The 16,595-nt window shown below is 38.8% G+C and overlaps 1 protein-coding gene across 1 annotated transcript; it reads left to right on the top strand.

Annotated features, from left to right (window-relative positions):
* The first annotated feature begins 5,430 nt into the window (after positions 1 to 5,430).
* LOC133879002 (uncharacterized) lies at positions 5,431 to 16,517 on the top strand. Its single transcript, XM_062317557.1, has 5 exons — positions 5,431 to 5,549; positions 6,341 to 6,401; positions 8,361 to 8,441; positions 12,060 to 12,646; positions 16,009 to 16,517. The coding sequence occupies exons 4-5, from the start codon at positions 12,067 to 12,069 to the stop codon at positions 16,515 to 16,517; spliced, it is 1,089 nt and encodes a 362-aa protein (XP_062173541.1). The 5' UTR covers positions 5,431 to 5,549; positions 6,341 to 6,401; positions 8,361 to 8,441; positions 12,060 to 12,066.
* Positions 16,518 to 16,595: the final 78 nt, after the last annotated feature.

Raw genomic sequence — 16,595 nt, 5'->3', positions numbered from 1 at the left:
GAAAGGGCAAGCCCGAGTCTGGTGGCAGAGTGTGGAAGAACACCTTCACCGGCTTCGACAACCACCCATCACTGATTGGGAGGAGATGAAGCTGAAACTTCAAGAAAAGTACCTACCAATTGACTATGAAGAGGCCCTGTTCGAAGAATTGTTGTTACTGAGGCAAGGGAACTTATCTGTGGATGAGTTCACTAACAAATTTCATGAATTATCAATCCGCAGCCGTGTGTCCGAAACGGACCGCCAAACTATTGCTCGGTACAAGGCAGGTTTACGTGAAGAAATTAGGAGAGAGCTCCTCACGGTTCGACTTGTCAGTGTGGAAGAAGCTTACCAATTGGCGTTACGGGTAGAGCAGCAACATAGCATCCTTACACGCCGTACGTTCCAAGGTTGGGGAAATCTCCCTCCCCGCGGATCAATAATCACACGGACAAATTCGGGCGGACAGGAACGTTTTTCCAGCAAGGTGGGCACCCAGACCGATCGTAACGTGGTGGAACGCGATGATAGGAAGGGGAAGGCAGTGGTGAACAATCGACCAGAAAGGGGAAAAGAAGAATGCTACAGGTGCGGAGGCAGGGGCCACTACGCAGTGGTTTGCCCCACAAGGGATCAGAAATTTACCATGATTTGTGAAGAAATGGAGCCTCAGACTGAACCCGAAGCGCTTCCCTCAACCGCAGCCATGCAAGAAGATCATGATGCTGAGGCAACTGAGGAAGTATTGGAATGTTCCAATTTACCATTGTGTGTTATACGACGAGTTTTGGCTGGACAGAAGAACCAGGAGCCGGAGGGCGAAGATTGGCTCCGAAATAATATTTTCCACACCCGAGTTGAACACAAAGGACGGGCACTGAACCTCATCATTGATAATGGAAGTGGTATGAATATCATCTCCAAGGAAGCCGTACACAAGCTGCAACTGCCAATAGAAAAGCATCCACAGCCATACAAACTCAGTTGGGTGGACAACACTTCCATACCGGTAAAACATCGCTGTTCTCTTTCATTTTCATTGGGTAGGGTGTATGAGGATACATTGTGGTGTGATGTAATCCCAATGCACGCTTGTCACGTGTTATTGGGCCGGCCCTGGCTGTATGATCGGCGAGTGATGTATGATGGGTTTGCCAACACTTACACATTCTTTTGTAAAGGTCGAAAGGTAACATTAAAACCCATGAAGATCCAAGATTTCCAGACATCGGCAGAAGAAAGCCGAGTATTGTCTATGCGGCAATTCTCTTTGGCCTGTCAAGAATGAAGAATGGTGTTTGCCTTAGTTGCAAAACCAGTTACCGAAGTACCATCAAGGTCCTGGCCGACAGAAATTCAGACCATCCTGAGTGAATTTGCAGACCTAGTTCCTGAAGAGCTTCCTCAATCTCTTCCTCCCATGAGAGACATACAGCATGCCATTGACTTGATCCCTGGAGCATCATTGCCTAATCTGCCGGCCTACAGGATGAGTCCCGAAGAGCACCGTGAAATGCAACGCCAAATTCAGGAGCTACTAGATAAAGGCTTCATCCGTGAGAGCCTAAGCCCGTGCGCTGTCCCAGCATTGCTTACACCAAAAAAAGATGGTAGTTGGCGAATGTGTGTTGATAGCCGAGCTATCAACAAGATCACGGTAAAATATCGTTTCCCTATTCCCCGTTTAGATGACATGTTGGATGTCTTGTATGGTTCACAGATTTTTTCAAAAATTGACCTCCGGAGTGGATATCATCAAATTCGCATTCGGCCCGGTGACGAGTGGAAGACGGCGTTCAAAACCCGGGCAGGGCTATTCGAATGGCTGGTCATGCCCTTCGGCCTCACCAATGCCCCAAGTACCTTCATGCGAGTCATGACCCAACTCTTACGGCCCTTCATTGACAAATTCGTAGTCGTCTACTTCGACGACATTCTCATATTCAGCCGTAATTTTTCAGAGCACCTACAGCATATTCGACAAGTGATGGAGGTTTTAAGGTTTGAGAGCCTCTTCATCAACCTTAAAAAGTGCACGTTTGCACAAGACTCTGTTTTGTTTTTGGGCTTTATCATTTCTGCGCAGGGGATTTCAGTGGACTCATCCAAGATCCAAGCCATCACGGATTGGCCCAGTCCAACTAATGTGCATGATGTTCGTAGCTTCCATTGACTAGCTTCCTTCTACCGCAGATTTATAAAAGATTTCAGTGCAATCATGGCGCCCATCACCGAATGCACCAAAGTTGGGTCTTTTTTGTGGTCCCCTGCCGCCCAGCAAGCATTTGAGGTGATCAAGAGCAAGCTAACAGAGACTCCAGTCCTCAAGCTCCCAGACTTTGCACAACCATTTGAGGTAGCCTGTGATGCATCACACGTGGGCATTGGGGGTGTTCTCAGCCAACAACGCCACCCTATTGCGTATTTCAGTGAAAAACTTAATGAGACCCGGCGACGTTACCCCGCCTATGATTTAGAGTTGTATGCCATTATACAATCTCTGAAGTATTGGCGGCACTATCTCATACACCGGGAATTCGTGTTATACACCGACCATGACTCTTTACGGCACATCCAGTCCCAAAAGAAGTTGAACGCCCGGCATGCTCGGTGGGTGGACTATTTACAACAATTTACATTTGTGCTAAAACACAAGGCAGGTAGTGAGAATCGGGTAGCAGATGCACTCAGTCGCCGAGCCCACGTGTTGACCTCACTCACTGTGAAGGTCACTGGATTTGAAGAACTTAAGCACTGATACCCAAATGACCCTGACTTTGGGTTTGTCCATGCAGCCATACTCAATGGCCCATCTCCTAATCACCCGCACTACACTGTCCAGGATGGTTACCTTTTCTTCAAGAACAAGCTGTGTCTTCCCAAAACATCTATCCGTGAGTTTGTCATTCAGGAGCTGCATGAAGGTGGCCTGGCAGGCCATTTCGGTCGAGACAAAACCATCAGCCTTGTAGAAGACCGTTTCTTTTGGCCCGGTTTAAAAAAAGACATCGCCATGGTGATCCAGCGCTGTCGGGTTTGCCAATTGGCTAAGGGTCAAAGGCAAAACTCTGGGTTATATACACCTCTGCCTATTCCTAAGGAGCCATGGACAGACGTGAGCATGGACTTCGTACTCGGCCTCCCCCGTACCTTGCGTGGACATGACTCCATTTTTGTGGTGGTCGACCGGTTCTCTAAGATGGCGCACTTCCTAGCTTGCTCCCGCACTTTTGACGCATCTCGTATTGCGTCACTCTTCTTCACTGAGGTGGTCCGCCTACATGGCCTACCAGCCACTATTGTGTCCGACCGCGATGTGAAGTTCGTCAGTTACTTTTGGAAGACGTTATGGGCTAAGTTGGGGACAAAGCTCCAGTTTTCCAGTGCTTACCACCCACAAACGGACGGTCAAACGGAAGTCGTCAATCGCAGCTTGGGCAATCTCCTTCGCTGCCTAGTAACTGATCACACTACCTCATGGGACCTCCTTCTTCCTCAAGCTGAATTTGCCTATAACAATTCCGTCAACCGCAGCACCGGACGTTCCCCATTTGAAATAGTTACTGGACTTCAGCCCCGCACACCAGTGGACTTGGTCCCCCTGCCACTACCCCCTCGGGTCAGTGAAGGTGCTGCAGATTTTCTGCGCCATATACATGAAATACATGACGAAGTCCGGAAGAAAATTGCACTAAGCAACGAAAGTTACAAGGCCCGCGTCGATGCTCATAGACGAGTTGTTGAGTTTCAGCCCGAGGACTTGGTGCTAATTAATCTTCGTCCCGAACGTTTCTCCAAAGGCTCCCTCCACAAGCTCCACTCGCGCCGAGCCGGCCCCTTCAAGGTTCTCAAACGATTGGGAGATAATGCCTATCTTATTGATCTCCCTTCTAATCTCACATTCAGCCCCATCTTCAATATTGCCGATCTCACTCCCTTTCATGGACCTGTGGATAGTGCTACTCCCACTCCACCTGTCTCTCTCCCTCCCTCCATCAAACCACGGGACGAAATTGCAGAAATTCTTGATGACCAAATTGTGTCGACTCGCCGCGGGGGGTACCAGAAATTCCTAGTCAAGTGGAAGAACCGGCCACCATCCGACTGTTGCTGGTTACAGGCTGAAGAAGTGCAGCGTTTGAACCCTGACCTCTATGAGTTTTATCAAGCTCGTCATTCGTCGGAGTCGAATGCTTGTCCGGTGGGGGGAAATTGACGGCGTCAGCAACCGTTGGAGCAGATGATTACTTCCTTTTTTTGGGATATTTTATTCTATGGGATATTTTTATTTTTGTTAAGCAATAAAACAGCAAATCTCTATGTAATTGCTGGCGTAATAGCAGGCGTGGATAGCAAACCTCTGTTAATAAGGAAGTTTCCATAAGTCAGCAGATTTGGGTAGCTTGATTATAGGCATAATAAGGTAGGGTTTTCAGTATTTAATAACCTACTGTATTGGAATGGAGGCAGAATATGATGAATACGAATTGCTGTGTTTACTCTTGAGGTGGGATTCCTCTTCCAACGAGACGTTGGTTGTTTTTCTTTCTTCCTTTTCTTCCCACCAGCTCCAGTTATAGCCCTCTGCTGCGTCACTTAATCTCACTGAAACGTTAAGAGAGTTTACACTTCGCCATCATAAGTCAAAAAAGGATAAGGATAGACGTACAACGATGAAAAGCAACAAGACAAAAGAATCATGGAAGAAAGAGAAAATGATGATGGGACTCATGGGAGGAGTAACAGAAACTTGCGCTTAATAATGACGAGGCAGCAACTTCTCAACTATTTTCATTTAATACAAAGAACACAATTATTTTTTATTTCTTATAAAAAAACATCTCATAATAGTTTTTTATTTTTTTTTATTTTTTTTTTATATCAATTAAATAGTATTTATTTACTCTTTCTTTATATTTTTTTTTTCATGATGATTATTTATGTAAATGGAGAAATAACTCTTTTTATGAATATAATAAAAAAATGGAAAAGTTACTATACTTGTTAATGCATTGAATTACACAGGAGCATTCACAAGAAATAGAAGAATATAAAAAAGTTGTAGGTGGCTTTTTAAGATTTTTTTGAACTTTTTCTTAAAATTTAGAAAACAAAACACTTATAAAAAAGTTGGGAATGCTCTTAAAACATTTTTAGCAAGCTCTCTAAATTTTTTCTAAAATTTAACAAAACAATCTACTTTTATTATTTTATTAATCACTTAAAAAGCTTCTTACATTAAAATTTTAAAATATTTATCAATTTTAATTAAATATTATTTTTTATTAATTTTGAGAACCCCACTTTAACAACCCATCGTTCTCCTTCTTTATGTCACTCTCAATCCACTCCATCATTTTCTAATTTGTCCAACAACCGACAAAAATTAATTAATTCAATTAAATGCTTTACATATAGTGCACAACTGTTTCTTCAGTAACATACACGGCTGAATTTGAGGAAACCTTTACTTAGGCGAGCTTCTTACCCAGTCGTTTCTTCAAGTTGGTCTACACCGGTGAGCTTTAGGAGCCGTGGTTTTGGAAGACGATAGCCCGTCTATCACTGTAAGTAGTTATCTTATGTTTTGCGTTTGCATTTATTTGTTTGCATCGAATCTGGCAGTGAGTGAGTTTGAGACGAAGAAACGGGATATCTGAATAACATATATATCCTTCTTAATGTTGTTTTTTTCTTTACGAGGTTGTCATGATCTTTTACTGAGCACGAAGATAATAATTGAAATGCTTTATCTACTAATTCTTATTAATTATGCCTTGGAATTTACAAAATTTACAATTTATTAAACGTTTAAAGGGTAAATGATTATTACCAGATTACTTTTAAATTACAATTATACTTTTTTTTAAAAAAAAAATAAAAAATTGGGGAAAATAAATGGGTAGTTTAGAAATTTTTCACCTATTTGCTAGGATTTAATACAAAATTCTAATGGAGGTGAGACCGTAAATTTTGTAAATTTAATACATTAAATTGAGAATTTTTAAACTTTAAAAAATAATTGTAAAAGCTATAACTTTTTTATTTTGAACGAAAGATCTGAGTATTTCATTAATTAAAGATCACAAGCATAAAACTCTTACATCACAAAGCATAAAACTTTGCAAAAACTTTGCATGCCGTGGTTCGCTCAAGTCTGCTCTTAACAAGACTTTCAATTGCTACAACGTGCCTTGGTGCCAGCTTGGTCACGACCAAGTCTTGTTAAAATAGAAATTTTAGTTGTTGTTGTAGTCGGTGGCATGTGTTGCGTCCACCAAGGCGCGGCACTGGCGCCGTGGATATAGATATATCTCACCATTTCTTTAAATATTGAAGTTTGCCTATTAAAAACCAGATTGCAAAGTGGAACTTACGAGCTTCGGTTTGGGAAGACAGTCCGCGCGTCGTCTAAACCTGTAAGTAACTGCTTCATTTTTGCATCAATGTTTCCCTTTGCATTTTGTATAAAGAGAAATGCTATGTTTTCATGAAAGAGTTCTGTAGTTGCATGCCTTGGATGCTCGATCCAATAATATATATAGTTGTTGTGAGGTTTTCTCATGAAGGATGTGATTGTCTCATTAAATGTTTTGTTAAAATGATCATGTTTTAGTCCAATTGGTTGACTGCTTTAAGAGTGGGAATGTCACGGTTAAACTTCAATTCCATTTAAAGATTACTCGGCCAACAATTATTGGATCCTATGAAAAGATTGTAGTAGTATATACTACAAAGTATTTAAATTAAAACTATTCAATTAAGTTTATTATTACAAGTATGCTCAAACTTATATCGATATCAAATGTGTTTAGTGTCATTTTCTTACGCATCTCTTTTATAAATCAGTCATAAAACTCTGTTCAACCCATATGTGGTTTCACAAATGGAATATCGGATTTGCATATCTTTTATATGAAGCTGAATAAAAGAATAAAACTAAATATTTTTCTATCGAAATAAAACAAGCAATTTGAATGTTATAAGCAATGAATGATCGAATGAGCAACTTCGTCGCACATACAATGCTAGAGTTGTTTCATCGTTCATACTTTGAATGTGTACACATTAGCGCATCCACTTCCCTTGTAAACCCTCTCCTCGTCGTAGGATTTCCATCATTACAAACCAAGTCATCCCATGAATATTCAATATTATCAGGTTTTAAACTATATCATGGTGATTTTAGAACCTGTAAAAGAGTGAAGTATTTTTTCTTAATTTTTTTTTATTTTTCACTAAAATCCTAGATTTTGGGTTGTTCTAAACGCTATGATGATTGTGTTCATATCACCCTCTCTTGCAAAATGGATTCCACCTTGTGAAACCAATGGGTACAAAAACAAAAAACTGTAACACACTGATTACTGATTTAGGGGTTTGAGACTGATTATGTAAGAAATGCGGATGAATTGATGAAATTGAACGAGAGAATCTGCTTGTATTTATACTGGAATATCTCGGTTACACCATTACAGTAACTAGAACTAGATGCTAAGCTAGAGATGCCATTACTGACTAGAATCTAGAGCTAATTGCTAAGCCAGCTGTTATCTTTGAGAATACAATTCACTAGATATTTTCTGGACACCAATTACAAGATAGATTGGACTATTTATAGAATAACCCACTGGGTGCCAGCTAGGCCCAAGTGAACAGCCCACTAGCTTTGACAGCTAGATTCAGCCCATTCAGTTATAACTATCTAATAAAGCCCACATTACTGAAAACCCATTATTTGCCACGTCATCCACTTATGCATGTAGCCATGTGACAAAAACCAATTTCTTCTTCTCATTGTTGTTCTTACTTTTCGAGGAAGCGGTATACATTATTTTCAATTCCACACCATAAAGCAAAGTACTTCAGAGGATTGAGTGAGGTGAGACAGGGCTGTTTGGCAAACTCCTTCCCTTGGCCTCAATTTTCTCTTAAAAAGTCAATGTCAAAACATTTCATTTTTTTTTTAATTTTTTATATTCAATCAATTATTTTTTATTACTATGAAGAAAAGAAAAACTCTACAAAACGTTTTACTTTTTCATACAAAAATTTTTGCGTTCCAAGAATTAATATATAAAGAATTAGAGAGAATTGAAATTAAGCACATTTAATCTATTTTAGTCTATTGAATAACTGCATGTGAGCAAGTTGCTCTTAGTAATGACAAAGTAAAAATTTTCTACAAAACAAGACTCTCAAGTCTCAACGTACTGCTACAACGTGGATTGGTGCATGCCAGCTTGGTCACAACCAAGTCTTCTTAAAGTAGAATTTTTTTTTTTGGTTATTTTTGTTGTTTGGCATATTTGTTGCGTCCACCAAGGCACTGGGGTCGTGGATATACATATATCTCACCATTTCTTTAAATATTGAAGTTTGTCTACTAAAAACCAGTATTGCAAAGTAGGACTGACTTACAAGCTTCGCTTTGGGAAGACTGTCCGTCGTCTAAACCTGTAAGTAACTGCTTCATTTTCGCATCAATTTTCCTCTATGCATTTTGTATAAAGAGAAATGCTATGTTTTCATGAAAGAGTTCTGTAGTTGCATGCCCTGAATTCTGGATCCAATAATATATATAGTTGTTGTGAGGTTTTCTCATGAAGGATGTGATTGTCTCATTATATGGTTTGTTAAAATGAACATGTTTTAGTCTAACTGTCCGACTCCTTTAAGAGTGGGAATGTCACGGTTAAACTTCAATTCCATTTAATTAATACTCGGCCAACAATTATTGGATCCTATGAAAAGATTGTAGATGTATATACTACGAAATATTTAAATTAAAACTATTCAATTAAGTTTATTAATACAAGTATTCATAAACCGTATTTCAATATCAAATGTGTTTAGCGTCATTCTCCTACACATCTTTTTTTCAAATTAGCCATTAACTCTGTTGAACTCACATGTGGTCCCACAAATTCAATAGTAAATTTGCACATCTCTTATAAGGAGAAGACATGAACTAAACAATAAAACTAAACATTTCTCTATCGAGATAAAACAAGCAATTTGAATTTTATAAACAATGAATGATCGAATGAGCAACTTCGTCGCACGTACAATGCTAGAGTTGTTTCATCGTACATACTTTGAATATGTACACATTAGCATCTACTTCCCTTGTTTCTCTTTTTTTATTTTTCTTTTTGAAAAAAAAAAAAAAATAGATGTTCTTAGGGAATTTAAAGAGAATTTAACAAAAAATTCAAAGAGATAGGTGAAATTTTTTGTTAAATTGAAACAAGAAAGGGAGGAAGTTCGAGGTGTGGCTCCATCCACCTTTGTCCAAATGAGGGTGTCAAATTCTTATTAAAGGCTGTAAAAATAATGTTTTACAGATTGTCCGAATTAAAGGTTTTCTCTAATTGAAATGTTTTATCTAATAATTCTTACTTTCTAATTAAGTATGCCTTGAAATTTACAAAATTTACAATTTATTAAACGGCCAAAAGGTAAAATGACTATTACCAAATTACGCTTAAATTACAATTATACTCTTTTTTTCTTTAGTAAAAAACTGGGAAAAATAAATGGGTAGTTTAGGATTTTTTTTTTTCCCCTATTTGTTAGGATTTAATACAAAATAAATGGGTAAAAAATTTCCTACAAATATATACTAAACTCCTTTCATTTTTTTTTTTGTTGGAGTAAAATAATAAACTCCTTTCTCATATTAAGGCTAGGGACGGCAACGTAGCGGATTTACAAAATCACATATGTCAAATTAAAAGCATTAGAGAGAAAAGGTAGTATTTAATCGAATTAATGTAAGGCAAATTACAACCTTAAAGCCTAACTCTCCTAAATTATGTTGTTTGAACCCAATCTCGTCCTTGGACCCAAAACAAATCCTGCCCTTTTAACAACCTAGGTCTATCTCTTGCATTTTGTAAATCCTCTCCTCAAAGGAGGATTTCCATCACTACAAACCAAGTCATACCATGAATATTCAATATTATCAGTTTTTAAACTGTACCTCTCGTTGATTTTAGGACTGGTCAGAGAGTGGAGTATTCTTTTTCTTTTTTCTTTTTTGGTTTTTATTTTTTGGTGCAAGCTTCATGCTATTTAGTTAAAGATCCACTTATGCATCAATTATTTTTTTGGTTGTTCTACTTTAACGCTATGATGATTGTGTTCTTATCACCCTCTCTTGCAAAGTGGATTCCACCTTGTGAAACCAAAAAAAACAAAATACCAATTTCTTCTTCTTATTGTTGTTGTTACTTTTTGAGGAAGCAGTATACAGTATTTTCAATTCCACTGCATAAAGCAAAGCACTTTAGGATTGAGCGAGGTGACACATAGGGCTGTTTGTCAAACTCCTTTCCTTACCATCAATTTTTTCTTAAAAAGTCAATATTAAAACATTTCAATTTTTTTTAACTTTTTATATTATATAAATGACTTTTTATTACTATTAAAAAAAAAAAAAAAACTCTATTACAAAACAAAACTTTTCACTTTTCCATAAAAAAAATTTAAAACTTCTTTATACTTATATCACATCAATTACTTCTTATTACTTAAAAAAACAAAACCACTCAAAAACCTTTACCATAGACACTCTTTTTTGCGGTTATCATCTCCCCCGACCATACTAGAATGCACAAAGCAAGCTAACTTTCAACTTGCAAAATCCATTTGACAAAAATTTCATACAATCTGATTTGATACAAACCAATTTCTAATATTGACAGGTGTTCCTTGCATGTGAAAAGCACATGTTGTTTTAATTGTATGTGTTTGATCTCACATGCGTTTTTAATAGCTTAAAGGACACATGTCACTTTTAGATGCTGGTTGTATGAGTTTCCTACAAACTAGTTTGTTGAAAATTTGTGTTGATCAAATCGCTCCGCTTGATTATTTTGACCCAAGCCTACCTTTATTTATGGGATAAATATACTTTGCCCCCCTTTAACCAACTGTCATTTTTTATTTACCAACATGAACTGCAAATATGACACTTAGATACCTCAAACTATCATTTTGTTACAATTAAGCCACTCTGTTAGGGTTGACAGTTAGAATGGAAGGAAAAATCATATTTGAATCAAATTCTTCCAAAATTATCCTCGTTTTGACCATTGAAAAAACCAAATTTACTTCTTATATTTTTAATCGATAAAGAAAGAATATATATATATATATATATATATATATATATGGTGGGCCGGTCTGCTGGGTTCGACGTCGGCGTCAGACCTAGGCGGCTGGTCTGTGCTGGGTCCGACGGAGAGAGAGCTGGGTGTCGGATGGGAGAGCGAGCGGCGTCGGCGTTCGTTGGCAAGGGCGTCGGATTCGGATTTCCGGCCGGTGGGCCGGTCTGCTGGTTTCGAGGGACTCCGATAGAGAGAGCGAGCGGCGTTGGCAAGGGCTCCGGCGTCGGCAAGGGAGTCGATGATCCAGTCGGGGGGGGGGGGGGGGGGGGGGGGGGGGGGGGGGGGGGGGGGGGGGGGAGGGCACAGTGGAGAGGGGGAGATTTGAGAAAGAGAAATGAGGAAAATTTTAAAAATGGAAAGTGAGACACCTGCGTTTTGATTGCTTTTTTTGTTATAAAAAAAAAAAATAAATAACACGTGGAAAAAAGACTGAAGAGCGACGGATGCATTGCGCATGCGTAGAAGCTCTCATATTGTTATGGACTCATAACTCCATTGCATCAAACAATTTAAAATTAGAAGAAACAAGATAATGCAGTGTTCACAAGCAGGACTTCTCATTCCAGTTCGCGTTGTTGTGAATCTTGTGCTCTTCATTTGATTTAGTTACCGAATAGAAAAGCTCTTTATTTATTTGTAAACCTTTATTTCGGTCATTGAGAAGCAGCTGACTTTTCTTTTTTCAGCTTTCGCCCATACAGATATCTTTGAGTAACCATGTGTTTCGGTTGTTGGTTTTTTCCAACAAATATTTTATTAATCGGGGAAAAAATAAGAAATAGCAAATAATTAAACGTCAGTTAATGGTATGCAAGAAGATTAGAAAAGTTCGTCTAGGAATTCATATTATTACTTTTATTGTCTTTAATTTATGCTCCTAACTCTATTTGGATATACTCACAGATTAAACATGGAGATAAAGGGTGGCTTGACTGCAGCTGCTCTTCAAGTTCTTGACAAAGATAATTACGTGGCTTGGACTGTTCGGGTAAAAACCTATTTGATGGCAAACGATCTTTGGGACTTAATTGAAGGAACCACCGGACCTCCAAGTGATGATGAGGCTGCTTCTAAGGCTTGGAGTATGAAGAATTCCACTGCCTTAAATGTCATCCAAATTTCATGCGGACCAGACACATTTTCTAATATTATTCGGATTAGTTCTGCAAAAATTGCTTGGGATACATTAGCAAAAAAGTTTCTTCGAGTTCTTAAGAAAGATAATTATGTGGATTGGAGTGTTCAAATAAAAACCTATTTGATGGTCCATGATCTTTGGGAGATAATTGAAGAAACCACCGAACCTCCAAGGCAAGAAGATGATGAAGCTGCCTTTAAGGCTTGGAGTAAGAAGAATTTCGTGGCCTTACATGTAATCCAAATTTCATGCAGACCAGACACATTTTCTAAGATTATTCAGATTAATTCTGCAAAAATCGCTTGGGATACGTTGGCTGAAAAATATGGCGTGCCTACAGATGCTGACTCAGGTCTCCCCTCTCTCTCACTAAACTGTGCAAATGCTCAAAATAATCGGCAAGTTTTCTTGTGATTTCAATTCTGTCATCAAATTTTCAATTATGATAATTAAAATTTTAAATTTTCCCTTAGTTTTAAAAATGTCCATTCGTCAACTTATTTTTGAATTAATTGGCATAGTTCAATGTCAGATAACTTAAATGATGAAACATAGTTAATTAAAAAAATATAATTAAAAAAATAAAATAGTGGTGGCTATGAGCTAGTCCTCCCCTCACATAAATTTAAAAAAGTATAAATATCTTATTGAAGAAGGTCTTGTCACCAAATGATAGTTCCTTTTATCTTTCAAAGTTTTGGTTCACAATGACTATTATTTATTCTTTTCCAATTCTATTATTTAATCTAGTATTTTTTCTTTTCTTTTCCAAACGAGGGAGAGGGACAGGAGTTATTTATTCTAGTTCAATTGGTCGATTTTATTATTTAGAAAAATCATTAGGTCGATCAATTCTTATTCGTTTTATTATAAGGTATAGTAAACTATGTAACCAAAATTAGTCTTGTTAGAACAGTTTTCAGTACAGTGTGAACTACATATTTTTTGGTGTTCTTGATGCGCCCACGATCATTGTATGTTCAATGTATAAAATAATCAATCTGTCATTTATACATGGGGTATGGCCTATTTATATGCGAAGTGGTGGAGTCAATCTATCATTTATACCATGGAACTTGATTTGGCCTGTGAGTCCTATTCTCATTCAAGTAGGACTGTTGACCAGATTTTTTAAGGAGTCATAATTAGACCTAGATTGTCACTCATACCCCCCCCCCCCCCCCCCCCCCCCCCCCAATTCGACTGGAAGTAAGGTTCTGATCTTGATTATAAGTGGGATTTATTCTCAATAGTTACTCCCCAATTCCTTTATCCGAGACATTTTCGGATAATGAAAATTTTGTGTCTCAGAAAATTCGAGCATTTACTTCTTTCGAGGTTTGAACAATCTTTAGCTCGACCCTTAAAAGTCTCGAGTTCAACTGCTTCACTTCTTGGGGATACCGAGCGTGTGATCACACCCGAGACATGTCTTTCTATCCTGTTGAATATCGACCTACCCCTCTGCCTTCAAATTTTGGGGGTGATGCTCCTTAGTAAATTCTGTTGAGAATGTCTTTCGGAAATGTGTGATACCTTTGTAGTTTCTGAAAACTTGAAACGTGCAAACCAGAGGGTTAAATTCGACCTCCTATGCCTTCTCGTTTTTTTTTATGGTTTTCTCCCTATAACTTGAAAACCGAGGGTTATCGGAAAAGTGAGAGTTACCTGAAAATCGAGGGTTGTCTCATTTCCTTGTTTTCTCTGCAGGGTTTTCTCCCTAGATTTGCCTTAGAGTTTTCTTTCATCCTTGTTTTCTTTGCAAGGCTGTCTCTTTGGATTTGCCTTAGGATTTTTCCCTTACCACTAAGGTAGCTACATGCCTTCTTGTTTTTTCTTAGGGCTTCCTCCATATCTTCGGGGATGACCCCATTCTTCCAAGTTTCCTATGTTGTAAAAGAAGTTTTAAGCTGGTGATACACTTTTTGTCGGTACTAATTAATATACAGATTAAATCAAATCCGATAAATCAAACAAATATGGTAAATGCTAGAATATATTCAAAATGGGGAATGCTACACTTACACCCATCCCTTGCTCCCATCTTTTTACACCCTGACGTGGCAACAGCCACATCAGATTTCCCCTTACACCCATTCTTCTCTTCTCAGCGTCGACACTCCCTTGCTTCTCTTCTTCTTTTTCATCAGTATTTTTCTTTGAGTAATGTTTCTTACACAACTCTCACACAGCTTTTGCACAACTCTAACTACTTTTTGTTATGATCAACCATTGGATTTGTTTTTCAACATGTGGGTCCTAAATATTCAATGGCTGATTTTAAAAGAAAGTTGTTAGAGTTGTGTAAAAGTTGTACAAAAATTGTGTAAGAAACATTACTCTTTTTCTTTTCCTCTTCTCAGCGTCGGCACACCCATCCCCAAGAAATCTTCGTCTCCGACATTCTCTCTCTCTTCTCGCCGGCCGTCCAGATCTCGAGCTACAGTCACCAATACAATCGGCCAAAATAGAAGACCCAACATCTCTACGCACAACCGGCCGAAACAAGGGACACGGGCAAACACCACACACACGCGGCTAGATCACCATCTAACCGAACCCACCAAAAACCCATTCAAACGTGAATCATGGCAACTGGGTAAACCAAGGAAATCAACAATAAATCAAATAGAAATTACAAGAATCACTTACATAGGGGAATTTCCGCTCAATACAGAAAAATCCACCGAAAAATTCAGCCGAAAACCGCCTCTGTTCTCACCAGGAAAATCCTCCACGAAAGTATCCGGAATACGCGCCCTCCGACGACCCACCGTTGACCAGACCCCCGGAAGGATCGGGTCCCTCTGTTCGGTCCTCCAGCCTCACGGGTTCACTCACGGGGACTGATCTCTCCCTCTCCAGGTCTCTCTTCCCGTCTCTCTCCGTGTATCTCTCTCCCTCTCCCTCTCGATCTCTCTCTGTTAATCTCCCTCTCAATCTCTCACTCTCTCTGTTTCACCGAGAAAGGAAGAACAAGAAAGTGAAGGGAGAAGAATCAGGAGAAACTGGGAGGAAGAAGAGAAAAATAGAAAACGAAGAGGAAGAGGAAAAGAAAAAGAAGTAAGGAGAGGAAGAGGGGGATGTAGGCGAGGAAGAAACCGGGAAAAAAAAATCTGATTTCCGGCGAGAGGGGAGAGAGAGAGTGCCGGAGATGGAGATAGAGTGAGAGGGGGTTGTGGACGAGGAAGAAAACGAATAAAAAAAATCTGATGTGGCATTGCCACATTAGGGTGTAGGGATTTGGGAGTGGGGAGTTGGGTGTATGCCTAGCATTTCCCATTCAGAATATATTCTAACAACCCCGACTCGACTTGGAATAGGGTTCTGATCCCGATTTTGAGGGGGATTTACTCCCAACATCTCTTACATGATTTTTCAATTTAACTATCATTTGGTGTGATATGATAACTATGTAAAAAATCCCGTACATTGCTGACGGTGCATAGATAATAAATATACACGAACACACACAAGAGGGAGATATGAAGTCATTTAATAAAATTTTGCTTTTTAATAAGATTTTTCCTTCCAAGTTTCCAATGTTATAAAGAAGTTTTAAGGAGGTGATACGCTTTTTGTCTGTACTAATTCTACCGACCTTTACATATTGAGTTAATTCTGAAATTTAAAATCCAAAGGAAAGAACATCCCATATATATATATAGTTGCCATGTTGATGTTAGAGTGCCCTCAAAAAACTTTAATTTGCAGGCAGTGGCCAAAATGGGAACGTTGACTATGGTCAGTATAAGGACTTAAGAGAGGCTCTGAAACGTGGTGATTGGAATGCTACAGAGGAGTTCCTTAAGGGCCAACCGGGTGCAAAAATCACTGATTTAGGCCAGACGGCTCTTTACCTTGCTGTTGAAGCTGGGCATGAGCTTATAGTGGAGAAGTTAGTGGATGTAATGTCGGTGGAAGACTTGGCAATACCAGATAAGTTTGGCAACACAGCTCTGGTTCAAGCAATTAATGCGGGAAACTACAGGATGACTGCATGCTTGCTTGGAAAGAACAACAACTTGGTCAGCATTGAAGATTCGAGTTCAGATATTCCAGCTTTTCAGGCTATTTACAATGGGCATACAGAGTTGGCTCGATATCTCTATTCTCGCACTCCACTGGAAGTACTAACGGAAGAAAAAGCCGTCAACGGCGCTGCACTTTGTACCAGCGCTATATATAACGGAAGTATAGGTAAGAAGCAACTCTTCGCCTAATTAAGTCTAACAATATTCCATCGGTCGTTATTTCTGATGATTTGAAATTGTCGCAATATAATTAATTCCCTTTTTGAT

Source organism: Alnus glutinosa, chromosome 10, assembly GCF_958979055.1.
Source record: "Alnus glutinosa chromosome 10, dhAlnGlut1.1, whole genome shotgun sequence".
Lineage (NCBI taxonomy): Eukaryota > Viridiplantae > Streptophyta > Magnoliopsida > Fagales > Betulaceae > Alnus > Alnus glutinosa.
The sequence above is the reverse complement of the archived record's forward strand: the minus strand, read 5'-3'. Positions and strand labels throughout refer to the sequence as shown.

Bases quoted from the DNA above. Each gene is read 5' to 3' on its own strand.
- LOC133879002 (XM_062317557.1), top strand. From the start codon at position 12,067: ATGGAGATAAAGGGTGGCTTGACTGCAGCTGCTCTTCAAGTTCTTGAC. The intron at 12,647-16,008 runs GTCTCCCCTCTC...TTTAATTTGCAG, and splicing joins GCCTACAGATGCTGACTCAG to GCAGTGGCCAAAATGGGAAC.